Genomic DNA, 14001 nt, shown 5'->3' with positions numbered 1-14001 from the left:
GGGGCACAGCTGAGATAAGTTCTGTATTTTCTTGCAAGGCTTGGGTAGATATGTTTAAAAATCAGACTTTTTGCAAAGCAGGGGCACAGCTGAGATAAGTTCTGTATTTTCTTGCAAGGCTTGGGTAGATATGTTTAAAAATCAGACTTTTTGCAAAGCAGGGGCACAGCTGAGATAAGTTCTGTATTTTCTTGCAAGGCTTGGGTAGATATGTTTAAAAATCAGACTTTTTGCAAAGCAGGGGCACAGCTGAGATAAGTTCTGTATTTTCTTGCAAGGCTTGGGTAGATATGTTTAAAAATCAGACTTTCTGCAAAGCAGGGGCACAGCTGAGATAAGTTCTGTATTTTCTTGCAAGGCTTGGGTAGATATGTTTAAAAATCAGACTTTTTGCAAAGCAGGGGCACAGCTGAGATAAGTTCTGTATTTTCTTGCAAGGCTTGGGTAGATATGTTTAAAAATCAGACTTTTTGCAAAGCAGGGGCACAGCTGAGATAAGTTCTGTATTTTCTTGCAAGGCTTGGGTAGATATGTTTAAAAATCAGACTTTTTGCAAAGCAGGGGCACAGCTGAGATAAGTTCTGTATTTTCTTGCAAGGCTTGGGTAGATATGTTTAAAAATCAGACTTTTTGCAAAGCAGGGGCACAGCTGAGATAAGTTCTGTATTTTCTTGCAAGGCTTGGGTAGATATGTTTAAAAATCAGACTTTTTGCAAAGCAGGGGCACAGCTGAGATAAGTTCTGTATTTTCTTGCAAGGCTTGGGTAGATATGTTTAAAAATCAGACTTTTTGCAAAGCAGGGGCACAGCTGAGATAAGTTCTGTATTTTCTTGCAAGGCTTGGGTAGATATGTTTAAAAATCAGACTTTTTGCAAAGCAGGGGCACAGCTGAGATAAGTTCTGTATTTTCTTGCAAGGCTTGGGTAGATATGTTTAAAAATCAGACTTTTTGCAAAGCAGGGGCACAGCTGAGATAAGTTCTGTATTTTCTTGCAAGGCTTGGGTAGATATGTTTAAAAATCAGACTTTTTGCAAAGCAGGGGCACAGCTGAGATAAGTTCTGTATTTTCTTGCAAGGCTTGGGTAGATATGTTTAAAAATCAGACTTTTTGCAAAGCAGGGGCACAGCTGAGATAAGTTCTGTATTTTCTTGCAAGGCTTGGGTAGATATGTTTAAAAATCAGACTTTTTGCAAAGCAGGGGCACAGCTGAGATAAGTTCTGTATTTTCTTGCAAGGCTTGGGTAGATATGTTTAAAAATCAGACTTTTTGCAAAGCAGGGGCACAGCTGAGATAAGTTCTGTATTTTCTTGCAAGGCTTGGGTAGATATGTTTAAAAATCAGACTTTTTGCAAAGCAGGGGCACAGCTGAGATAAGTTCTGTATTTTCTTGCAAGGCTTGGGTAGATATGTTTAAAAATCAGACTTTTTGCAAAGCAGGGGCACAGCTGAGATAAGTTCTGTATTTTCTTGCAAGGCTTGGGTAGATATGTTTAAAAATCAGACTTTTTGCAAAGCAGGGGCACAGCTGAGATAAGTTCTGTATTTTCTTGCAAGGCTTGGGTAGATATGTTTAAAAATCAGACTTTTTGCAAAGCAGGGGCACAGCTGAGATAAGTTCTGTATTTTCTTGCAAGGCTTGGGTAGATATGTTTAAAAATCAGACTTTTTGCAAAGCAGGGGCACAGCTGAGATAAGTTCTGTATTTTCTTGCAAGGCTTGGGTAGATATGTTTAAAAATCAGACTTTTTGCAAAGCAGGGGCACAGCTGAGATAAGTTCTGTATTTTCTTGCAAGGCTTGGGTAGATATGTTTAAAAATCAGACTTTTTGCAAAGCAGGGGCACAGCTGAGATAAGTTCTGTATTTTCTTGCAAGGCTTGGGTAGATATGTTTAAAAATCAGACTTTTTGCAAAGCAGGGGCACAGCTGAGATAAGTTCTGTATTTTCTTGCAAGGCTTGGGTAGATATGTTTAAAAATCAGACTTTTTGCAAAGCAGGGGCACAGCTGAGATAAGTTCTGTATTTTCTTGCAAGGCTTGGGTAGATATGTTTAAAAATCAGACTTTTTGCAAAGCAGGGGCACAGCTGAGATAAGTTCTGTATTTTCTTGCAAGGCTTGGGTAGATATGTTTAAAAATCAGACTTTTTGCAAAGCAGGGGCACAGCTGAGATAAGTTCTGTATTTTCTTGCAAGGCTTGGGTAGATATGTTTAAAAATCAGACTTTTTGCAAAGCAGGGGCACAGCTGAGATAAGTTCTGTATTTTCTTGCAAGGCTTGGGTAGATATGTTTAAAAATCAGACTTTTTGCAAAGCAGGGGCACAGCTGAGATAAGTTCTGTATTTTCTTGCAAGGCTTGGGTAGATATGTTTAAAAATCAGACTTTTTGCAAAGCAGGGGCACAGCTGAGATAAGTTCTGTATTTTCTTGCAAGGCTTGGGTAGATATGTTTAAAAATCAGACTTTTTGCAAAGCAGGGGCACAGCTGAGATAAGTTCTGTATTTTCTTGCAAGGCTTGGGTAGATATGTTTAAAAATCAGACTTTTTGCAAAGCAGGGGCACAGCTGAGATAAGTTCTGTATTTTCTTGCAAGGCTTGGGTAGATATGTTTAAAAATCAGACTTTTTGCAAAGCAGGGGCACAGCTGAGATAAGTTCTGTATTTTCTTGCAAGGCTTGGGTAGATATGTTTAAAAATCAGACTTTTTGCAAAGCAGGGGCACAGCTGAGATAAGTTCTGTATTTTCTTGCAAGGCTTGGGTAGATATGTTTAAAAATCAGACTTTTTGCAAAGCAGGGGCACAGCTGAGATAAGTTCTGTATTTTCTTGCAAGGCTTGGGTAGATATGTTTAAAAATCAGACTTTTTGCAAAGCAGGGGCACAGCTGAGATAAGTTCTGTATTTTCTTGCAAGGCTTGGGTAGATATGTTTAAAAATCAGACTTTTTGCAAAGCAGGGGCACAGCTGAGATAAGTTCTGTATTTTCTTGCAAGGCTTGGGTAGATATGTTTAAAAATCAGACTTTTTGCAAAGCAGGGGCACAGCTGAGATAAGTTCTGTATTTTCTTGCAAGGCTTGGGTAGATATGTTTAAAAATCAGACTTTTTGCAAAGCAGGGGCACAGCTGAGATAAGTTCTGTATTTTCTTGCAAGGCTTGGGTAGATATGTTTAAAAATCAGACTTTTTGCAAAGCAGGGGCACAGCTGAGATAAGTTCTGTATTTTCTTGCAAGGCTTGGGTAGATATGTTTAAAAATCAGACTTTTTGCAAAGCAGGGGCACAGCTGAGATAAGTTCTGTATTTTCTTGCAAGGCTTGGGTAGATATGTTTAAAAATCAGACTTTTTGCAAAGCAGGGGCACAGCTGAGATAAGTTCTGTATTTTCTTGCAAGGCTTGGGTAGATATGTTTAAAAATCAGACTTTTTGCAAAGCAGGGGCACAGCTGAGATAAGTTCTGTATTTTCTTGCAAGGCTTGGGTAGATATGTTTAAAAATCAGACTTATATATCAATAATATAATCTATATGTTTTACACATGTTAATAAAATGTACTCTACAAAGTCCTAAATTGCTTTTATTTTTTCCTTGAAATGTAATAATAGTTTTTGTGAAAAAATAATAATAGATTTTGTGGAAAATCAGCTCTGGCACAGTATGTCATTGGTTGTGTGCGTGTCAGGTGTCAGGGGAGGTTACATTTATCTTCGCCTGTGTAGCGCCGTCCTTGGTTATACTTATGTAAATTAGCATGAAAACCAGTCTCAAATCCAGATAGCAGTTAATGAAAAGAAGAACAGTGTCTACTTTAAATGGATACTAAACCCAATTTCTCCAACATAGGTGTGTCCGGTCCACGGCGTCATCCTTACTTGTGGGATATTCTCTTCCCCAACAGGAAATGGCAAAGAGCCCAGCAAAGCTGGTCACATGATCCCTCCCAGGCTCCGCCTACCCCAGTCATTCTCTTTGCCGTTGTACAGGCAACATCTCCAGGAGATGGCTTAGAGTTTTTTAGTGTTTAACTGTAGTTTTTATTATTCAATCAAGAGTTTGTTATTTTGAAATAGTGCTGGTATGTACTATTTACTCAGAAACAGAAAAGAGATGAAGATTTCTGTTTGTATGAGGAAAATGATTTTAGCAACCGTAACTAAAATCCATGGCTGTTCCACACAGGACTGTTGAGAGCAATTAACTTCAGTTGGGGGAACAGTGTGCAGTCTCTTGCTGCTTGAGGTATGACACATTCTAACAAGACGATGTAATGCTGGAAGCTGTCATTTTCCCTATGGGATCCGGTAAGCCATGTTTATTACGATCGTAAATAAGGGCTTCACAAGGGCTTATTAAGACTGTAGACTTTTTCTGGGCTAAATCGATTCATTATTAACACATATTTAGCCTTGAGGAATCATTTTATCTGGGTATTTTGATATAATAATATCGGCAGGCACTGTATTAGACACCTTATTCCTTAGGGGCTTTCCCAAAGCATAAGCAGAGCCTCATTTTCGCGCCGGTGTGGCGCACTTGTTTTTGAGAGGCATGGCATGCAGTCGCATGTGAGAGGAGCTCTGATACTTAGAAAAGACTTTCTGAAGGCGTCATTTGGTATCGTATTCCCCTTTGGGCTTGGTTGGGTCTCAGCAAAGCAGATACCAGGGACTGTAAAGGGGTTAAAGTTTAAAACGGCTCCGGTTCCGTTAATTTAAGGGTTAAAGCTTCCAAATTTGGTGTGCAATACTTTTAAGGCTTTAAGACACTGTGGTGAAAATTTGATAAATTTTGAACAATTCCTTCATGTTTTTTCGCAATTGCAGTAATAAAGTGTGTTCAGTTTAAAATTTAAAGTGACAGTAACGGTTTTATTTTAAAACGTTTTTGTACTTTGTTATCAAGTTTATGCCTGTTTAACATGTCTGAACTACCAGATAGACTGTGTTCTGAATGTGGGGAAGCCAGAATTCCTATTCATTTAAATAAATGTGATTTATGTGATAATGACAATGATGCCCAAGATGATTCCTCAAGTGAGGGGAGTAAGCATGGTACTGCATCATTCCCTCCTTCGTCTACACGAGTCTTGCCCACTCAGGAGGCCCCTAGTACATCTAGCGCGCCAATACTCCTTACTATGCAACAATTAACGGCTGTAATGGATAATTCTGTCAAAAACATTTTAGCCAAAATAAACACTTGTCAGCGTAAGCGTGGCTGCTCTGTTTTAGATACTGAAGAGCATGACGACGCTGATATTAATATCTCTGAAGGGCCCCTAACCCAGTCTGATGGGGCCAGGGAGGTTTTGTCTGAGGGAGAAATTACTGATTCAGGGAACATTTCTCAACAGGCTGAACCTGATGTGATTGCATTTAAATTTAAGTTGGAACATCTCCGCATTCTGCTTAAGGAGGTATTATCCACTCTGGATGATTGTGACAAGTTGGTCATCCCAGAGAAACTATGTAAAATGGACAAGTTCCTAGAGGTGCCGGGGCTCCCAGAAGCTTTTCCTATACCCAAGCGGGTGGCGGACATTGTTAATAAAGAATGGGAGAGGCCAGGTATTCCTTTCGTCCCTCCCCCCATATTTAAAAAATTGTTTCCTATGGTCGACCCCAGAAAGGACTTATGGCAGACAGTCCCCAAGGTCGAGGGGGCGGTTTCCACTTTAAACAAACGCACCACTTTACCCATAGAGGATAGTTGTGCTTTCAAAGATCCTATGGATAAAAAATTAGAAGGTTTGCTTAAAAAGATGTTTGTTCAGCAGGGTTACCTTCTACAACCAATTTCATGCATTGTCCCTGTCGCTACAGCCGCATGTTTCTGGTTCGATGAGCTGATAAAGGCGGTCGATAGTGATTCTCCTCCTTATGAGGAGATTATGGACAGAATCAATGCTCTCAAATTGGCTAATTCTTTCACCCTCGACGCCACTTTGCAATTGGCTAGGTTAGCGGCTAAGAATTCTGGGTTTGCTATTGTGGCGCGCAGAGCGCTTTGGTTGAAATCTTGGTCGGCTGATGCGTCTTCCAAGAATAAGCTACTTAACATTCCTTTCAAGGGGAAAACGCTGTTTGGCCCTGACTTGAAAGAGATTATCTCTGATATCACTGGGGGTAAGGGCCACGCCCTTCCTCAGGATCGGCCTTTCAAGGCAAAAAATAAACCTAATTTTCGTCCCTTTCGTAGAAACGGACCAGCCCAAGGTGCTACGTCCTCTAAGCAAGAGGGTAATACTTCTCAAGCCAAGCCAGCTTGGAGACCAATGCAAGGCTGGAACAAAGGAAAGCAGGCCAAGAAACCTGCCGCTGCTACCAAGACTGCATGAAATGTTGGCCCCCGATCCGGGACCGGATCTGGTGGGGGGCAGACTCTCTCTCTTCGCTCAGGCTTGGGCAAGAGATGTTCTGGATCCTTGGGCGCTAGAAATAGTCTCCCAAGGTTATCTTCTGGAATTCAAGGGACTTCCCCCAAGGGGGAGGTTCCACAGGTCTCAGTTGTCTTCAGACCACATAAAAAGACAGGCATTCTTACATTGTGTAGAAGACCTGTTAAAAATGGGAGTGATTCATCCTGTTCCATTAAGAGAACAAGGGATGGGGTTCTACTCCAATCTGTTCATAGTTCCCAAAAAAGAGGGAACGTTCAGACCAATCTTAGATCTCAAGATCTTAAACAAGTTTCTCAAGGTTCCATCGTTCAAGATGGAAACCATTCGAACTATTCTTCCTTCCATCCAGGAAGGTCAATTCATGACCACGGTGGATTTAAAGGATGCGTATCTACATATTCCTATCCACAAGGAACATCATCGGTTCCTAAGGTTCGCATTCCTGGACAAACATTACCAGTTCGTGGCGCTTCCTTTCGGATTAGCCACTGCTCCAAGGATTTTCACAAAGGTACTAGGGTCCCTTCTAGCTGTGCTAAGACCAAGGGGCATTGCTGTAGTACCTTACTTGGACGACATTTTGATTCAAGCGTCGTCCCTTCCTCAAGCAAAGGCTCACACGGACATCGTCCTGGCCTTTCTCAGATCTCACGGATGGAAAGTGAACGTGGAAAAGAGTTCTCTATCCCCGTCAACAAGGGTTCCCTTCTTGGGAACAATTATAGACTCCTTAGAAATGAGGATTTTTCTAACAGAGGCCAGAAAAACAAAACTTCTAGACTCTTGTCGGATACTTCATTCCGTTCCTCTTCCTTCCATAGCTCAGTGCATGGAAGTGATCGGGTTGATGGTAGCGGCAATGGACATAGTTCCTTTTGCGCGCATTCATCTAAGACCATTACAACTGTGCATGCTCAGTCAGTGGAATGGGGACTATACAGACTTGTCTCCGAAGATACAAGTAAATCAGAGGACCAGAGACTCACTCCGTTGGTGGCTGTCCCTGGACAACCTGTCACAAGGGATGACATTCCGCAGACCAGAGTGGGTCATTGTCACGACCGACGCCAGTCTGATGGGCTGGGGCGCGGTCTGGGGATCCCTGAAAGCTCAGGGTCTTTGGTCTCGGGAAGAATCTCTTCTACCGATAAATATTCTGGAACTGAGAGCGATATTCAATGCTCTCAAGGCTTGGCCTCAGCTAGCGAGGGCCAAGTTCATACGGTTTCAATCAGACAACATGACAACTGTTGCGTACATCAACCATCAGGGGGGAACAAGGAGTTCCCTAGCGATGGAAGAAGTGACCAAAATCATTCTATGGGCGGAGTCTCACTCCTGCCACCTGTCTGCTATCCACATCCCAGGAGTGGAAAATTGGGAAGCGGATTTTCTGAGTCGTCAGACATTGCATCCGGGGGAGTGGGAACTCCATCCGGAAATCTTTGCCCAAGTCACTCAGCTGTGGGGCATTCCAGACATGGATCTGATGGCCTCTCGTCAGAACTTCAAAGTTCCTTGCTACGGGTCCAGATCCAGGGATCCCAAGGCGGCTCTAGTGGATGCACTAGTAGCACCTTGGACCTTCAAACTAGCTTATGTGTTCCCGCCCTTTCCTCTCATCCCCAGGCTGGTAGCCAGGATCAATCAGGAGAGGGCGTCGGTGATCTTGATAGCTCCTGCGTGGCCACGCAGGACTTGGTATGCAGATCTGGTGAATATGTCATCGGCTCCACCTTGGAAGCTACCTTTGAGACGAGACCTTCTTGTTCAGGGTCCGTTCGAACATCCGAATCTGGTTTCACTCCAGCTGACTGCTTGGAGATTGAACGCTTGATTTTATCGAAGCGAGGGTTCTCAGATTCTGTTATCGATACTCTTGTTCAGGCCAGAAAGCCTGTAACTAGAAAGATTTACCACAAAATTTGGAAAAAATATATCTGTTGGTGTGAATCTAAAGGATTCCCTTGGGACAAGGTTAAGATTCCTAGAATCCTATCCTTCCTTCAAGAAGGATTGGAAAAAGGATTATCTGCAAGTTCCCTGAAGGGACAGATTTCTGCCTTGTCGGTGTTACTTCACAAAAAACTGGCTGCTGTGCCAGATGTTCAAGCTTTTGTTCAGGCTCTGGTTAGAATTAAGCCTGTTTACAAACCTTTGACTCCTCCTTGGAGTCTCAATTTAGTTCTTTCAGTTCTTCAGGGGGTTCCGTTTGAACCCTTGCATTCCGTTGATATTAAATTATTATCTTGGAAAGTTTTGTTTTTAGTTGCAATTTCTTCTGCCAGAAGAGTTTCAGAATTATCTGCTCTGCAGTGTTCTCCTCCTTATCTGGTGTTCCATGCAGATAAGGTGGTTTTACGTACTAAACCTGGTTTTCTTCCAAAAGTTGTTTCTAACAAAAACATTAACCAGGAGATTATCGTACCTTCTCTGTGTCCGAAACCAGTTTCTAAGAAGGAACGTTTGTTGCACAATTTGGATGTTGTTCGCGCTCTAAAATTCTATTTAGATGCTACAAAGGATTTTAGACAAACATCTTCCTTGTTTGTTGTTTATTCCGGTAAAAGGAGAGGTCAAAAAGCAACTTCTACCTCTCTCTCTTTTTGGATTAAAAGCATCATCAGATTGGCTTACGAGACTGCCGGACGGCAGCCTCCCGAAAGAATCACAGCTCATTCCACTAGGGCTGTGGCTTCCACATGGGCCTTCAAGAACGAGGCTTCTGTTGATCAGATATGTAGGGCAGCGACTTGGTCTTCACTGCACACTTTTACCAAATTTTACAAGTTTGATACTTTTGCTTCTTCTGAGGCTATTTTTGGGAGAAAGGTTTTGCAAGCCGTGGTGCCTTCCATTTAGGTGACCTGATTTGCTCCCTCCCTTCATCCGTGTCCTAAAGCTTTGGTATTGGTTCCCACAAGTAAGGATGACGCCGTGGACCGGACACACCTATGTTGGAGAAAACAGAATTTATGTTTACCTGATAAATTACTTTCTCCAACGGTGTGTCCGGTCCACGGCCCGCCCTGGTTTTTTAATCAGGTCTGATAATTTATTTTCTTTAACTACAGTCACCACGGTACCATATGGTTTCTCCTATGCAAATATTCCTCCTTAACGTCGGTCGAATGACTGGGGTAGGCGGAGCCTGGGAGGGATCATGTGACCAGCTTTGCTGGGCTCTTTGCCATTTCCTGTTGGGGAAGAGAATATCCCACAAGTAAGGATGACGCCGTGGACCGGACACACCGTTGGAGAAAGTAATTTATCAGGTAAACATAAATTCTGTTTTTTTTCTTTGCATGCTCTATCTGAATCATTAATTTATTATCAGTTTTTCTTTGTTCTCTAGCTATCTTTCTTGGAAGAACAGGAATGTAAAGCTTAGGAGCCGGCCCATTTTTTATCCAGAACCTGGGTTATGCTTGCTTATTGGTGGCTAAAGGTAGCCACCAATAAGCAAACGCTAACCAGGGTGCTGAACATAAAATGGGCCAGCTCCTAAGCTTTACATTACTGTTTTTTAAATACAGATATCAAGAGAAAGAAGACAAATTGATAATAGGAGTAAATTAGAAAGTTGCTTACAATTGCCTGCTCTATCTGAATCATGAAAGAAAAAAATTGGGTTTAGTATCCCTTTAAGATGAATACTATATTGGATTTTATAGATAATTGTATACGTATTCGTTATTTGTGCGTTCATTCCATACAAATATTTATATAAATCACAATTTATTGTAAAAGGGTTACAGTAAACCTATTAAAGTGTTTAAATGTAACTAAATTTGATAGTTTTTTTTTTTTTTAAATCGTATGCTCTATCTGAGTCATGAAACAAAAATCTGAGGTTTCATGTCTTTTAAAGTGTGTACAGCTTGCAGGTTAAAAGTCATCTGAGCCCTATGATAGAATATGATTTAAAAACTTTTAATTTAGGCATATAGTCCTTTTAGTGTTTAAACTGACACAAACCTAACCTTTTTCTTATCCCCATAAACGTAATGTACTAAAGTAAATGCATTCAGTAGTTTTTAAGGCTTTTTTTTTGTATACATATTACACTATTTGAAGTTTAGCCATGCCTACAGTGAAAACTACTGAATGGATTCACTTAAATTTTTACTTCGAAAACAGAAGCAACATTTTTGGGAAATTAATGAAAATATTAAAGGTTTATTTTACTGTAAATATAAAATACTCAGTTTTAAACAAATCCAGTATATTGCTTACCCTCTGGAAAGGCACACACAAATGCAAAATCATTTTAATTTTTAAGTATTTATTTAAGTTACAGATTCTTGTTACTTAAACCTGCATCTGTAATTAAATCATTTCCTTCATCTTCTAGGTTCTTTACTACATAATATTGGTGTCCCAAGCAGTGTGATCAACATTCCCAGAATCACAGACTGGTCAGTTAATGATGTCACTATGCTGAACCAGCTGAACGAGAGGCGAGATAGTTCCACAAGCACCATGAGCTCTGCCTATCACAGTCGCAGATCCTCTGGCATCTCTCCATACTTCTCCAGCCGTCGTTCCAGTGAAGCTTCACAGTTTGGGGGACGACTTAATAATTCAAGCTCTGCGGATTCATATGACCCAATCTCCACTGATGCGTCAAGGAGATCAAGTGATGTCAGCCAACACAGTGGTTTACCTAGTCTACTTAACCTTACACCTGCGCAACAGTATAGACTTAAAGCAAAATATGCTGCAGCCACTGGTGGTCCTCCACCAACACCCCTTCCCAACATGGAAAAGATGAGCTTGAGAAATAAGATGTCTCTTCTAGATGGACCAGACTACTTCCTACCTCCTTTCCGGCAACCCCCTGGCCCAAGACGATGCAGTGATGGAAGTGGGAATGCAGCAGTTACCATGCATCCACTTGAGATTCCTGGAAACAACTTAAGACGGGCAAGTGACCCTGTAAGGAGAGTAGGAGGCTTAGATGCTCAACCTCTTTCAAGGGTTCAGAGATTCCACAGCATGAACAGCATGAATTTGCTACATCACACACCCACCATGGACAGAAGAAATATAGGTATTCAGCAATACACACGCTCAGATGGTAACCTGCAGAGACACATCTATTCTCCCCGGCCTCCCAGCATCTGTGAGAATGTCATCATGGAAGCCATAGCTGCCGATCTTGATCTTCAAGGTGGAGATGATGATCTTGTACTGCCAGATGATGTTGTTCAATACATTAATTCACAGAATAATGGGGGACCTGAGCAACATAATGCTTTCAATTATAATAACCAGACTCAGAACTCCCAAAACAATATCAACCTCTCCCATCAAAATGGACAGGCCCAATGCAGGATGGATGGAGCTGGCACAAACAGAAACTATCTAGGTGTAGCAGATTGTCTTGGACCTACAGCTGAAACACAGAAAAATAACATGCCAGTACAGTGGAATGAGGTTAGCTCAGGAACTGTTGATATCATTGGTGACATGCCAAAGCAGCCATTTACACAAAGTAATTTAGCAGTAATTCAACAGAAGCAGAACTTTGGCCATTACCAACATTTTACCTACCAGCCAGTACAAACAACTCAAAACAATTTATCTGCAGCCCAGCAAGACGTTGTGCAGAGGAATGCCAGTTTTAATGGGCATAGGCTGAACTATGCACAGCAAAGGCAGCAGCATATGATTCCGTGCCAAAGTGCCACCTCTGATATAAACAGCGAAAAGAGATTTAACCAGCCTCAGCAAATGTTGAGCCAGAGAAAAGCTAATGAAACTCAGTATCAAGTGTCACCAGCCTGTGGTAACCTGGGGGTAAAATCTGGGCCTGTCACACACCCTGCACAGAATTGCATGAATATTAATCAGCACATGCTATTAAACAACAATCTAGAGGTAACAACTGGAACATTTAACCAGGGTTACTCACCAAATCATAACGTATGTACAAATCGTGGCACTCTCAACCAGCCAGGAACCTATGTAGCACATAATCAGCAAAATATATATGATCCTCAGCAGAATTCCACTGGGATATCAGGGCAGGTATTTAATCAAGGAATAATTCAGCCAAGACCTCCACTGACACCACATCCCCCAAATAGACCTAGGGGTGTGCACCCAGGGCATCAACCCAACCACATGAGGAGTCCACATACAGTTGATGATTTCAGCCCAAACCACCAAACAGCAGAGGCTACTCCAAAACGAATTAGTGAGGATGCAGACTCACAGCCAAGTTTGCAGGTTAAAGATAATTGCATGCTGTATTATTCAGGACAGATACACTTATATGAACCAAATGGGAACTTCAGCGCTGCTCCGAACTGCACAGCAAGGCAGCTCAACACCATGCCATCTCCAGGAGCTAATCAGGTGACAAGCACCGTAGACTTACATGGCTTGGAGCAGCCTCCTGCTATAGATTTTGATGCCATGATGGATGATGGAGAACATTCAAGCCTCATGTCTGGGACCTTGAGTCCCAGCCTTCTTCACAGTCTTTCCCAGAACTCCTCTCGCCTTACAACACCAAGGAATTCTCTGACTCTTCCCTCTATCCCAGCTGGGGTAAGCAACATGGCAATTGGAGATATGAGCTCCATGCTCACAACATTAGCAGAAGAAAATAAGTTTCTTAATCTGATGTCTTAACTAAAAGCACACATGCTTGGGCATTGCACTGAGAAACAGTTAAGTAATGGTTCTATGAACCTGTATTTAGTGACGTTTATATAGTTAGGGACTTCAGTGCATTGATAAGAATGCATTGCTCACCCCTCAACAGTTGGCCAATAAAATGTACTAAAGCCACAGTTAATTTTGTAGAATGTGGCCCCCAAAAATGTGCTGCTTTAGATTGCATTATTGATGCATGCTTAAAGGGAACGCTCGACCAGTGTTTTCCTCAATGGTTTTACAATGGCTAGATTTAGTGCCCTTTTAAAGGAAGTTACATTGAAACTGATCATTGAAAAAGGAATGTATGACATCTTAGAGAGCATTATATAATCATTTGCTGCTCACATGTTTTTTAAGCAGGTACCAGTATAAAAGGAAATTATATTTCTCATTTTGAAAACCACAGTTTCATATTATTTCTGCACATGAACTGCTTTTGAAAGCAATAATGAGATACAATGTATGCTGAAGAGCAAAAATGACATATAGACTTCATGAAAACCTATTTGTCAGAACACTGGCAAAAAGCAGTTTACACCATCTATGAAAACACCTAAATCCTGGATTTTGTTTCACTTTTGATAACAAAAACAACTTTACTCATCATGGTTAATGTAGGTCCATTTCAGTGATATGATAAGCAACAAGCCATATAATATATTAAGTAGGAGACCATTAACTGCCTGGTGTTATTGTATTAATTATTTGGGATTATATTCTTCATGAATATTTTCCAGACTACTGATGCGTCTGCAGTCAAGTGCCTTACTCAGATGCAAGTCAGCAATACACTACCAACTGGTGCCATGTACAATTCATGTTTATTCTCTCGGCCAAAACTGTAAAAAAAGTGGTAAATGATAAAAAATGTATAATGCACATCATTGTATATTGTGAACTCTGCTTATATTTAGTTACATGTTTGTAT

The 14001-nt window shown here is 41.3% G+C and overlaps 1 protein-coding gene across 1 annotated transcript in view; it reads left to right on the top strand.

Moving 5' to 3' along the window:
• GLI2 (GLI family zinc finger 2) overlaps window positions 1-13752 on the top strand; it is a 90400-nt gene extending 76648 nt beyond the window's left edge. Inside the window, 1 exon segment of the mRNA XM_053698083.1 lies at window positions 10759-13752. Within this exon segment, the coding sequence (XP_053554058.1) occupies window positions 10759-13046 (2288 nt within the window). The 3' untranslated portion in view covers window positions 13047-13752.
• Window positions 13753-14001: the final 249 nt, after the last annotated feature.

This window comes from Bombina bombina, chromosome 1, assembly GCF_027579735.1.
Source record: "Bombina bombina isolate aBomBom1 chromosome 1, aBomBom1.pri, whole genome shotgun sequence".
Lineage (NCBI taxonomy): Eukaryota > Metazoa > Chordata > Amphibia > Anura > Bombinatoridae > Bombina > Bombina bombina.
This window is presented reverse-complemented; position numbering and strand designations above follow the sequence as displayed.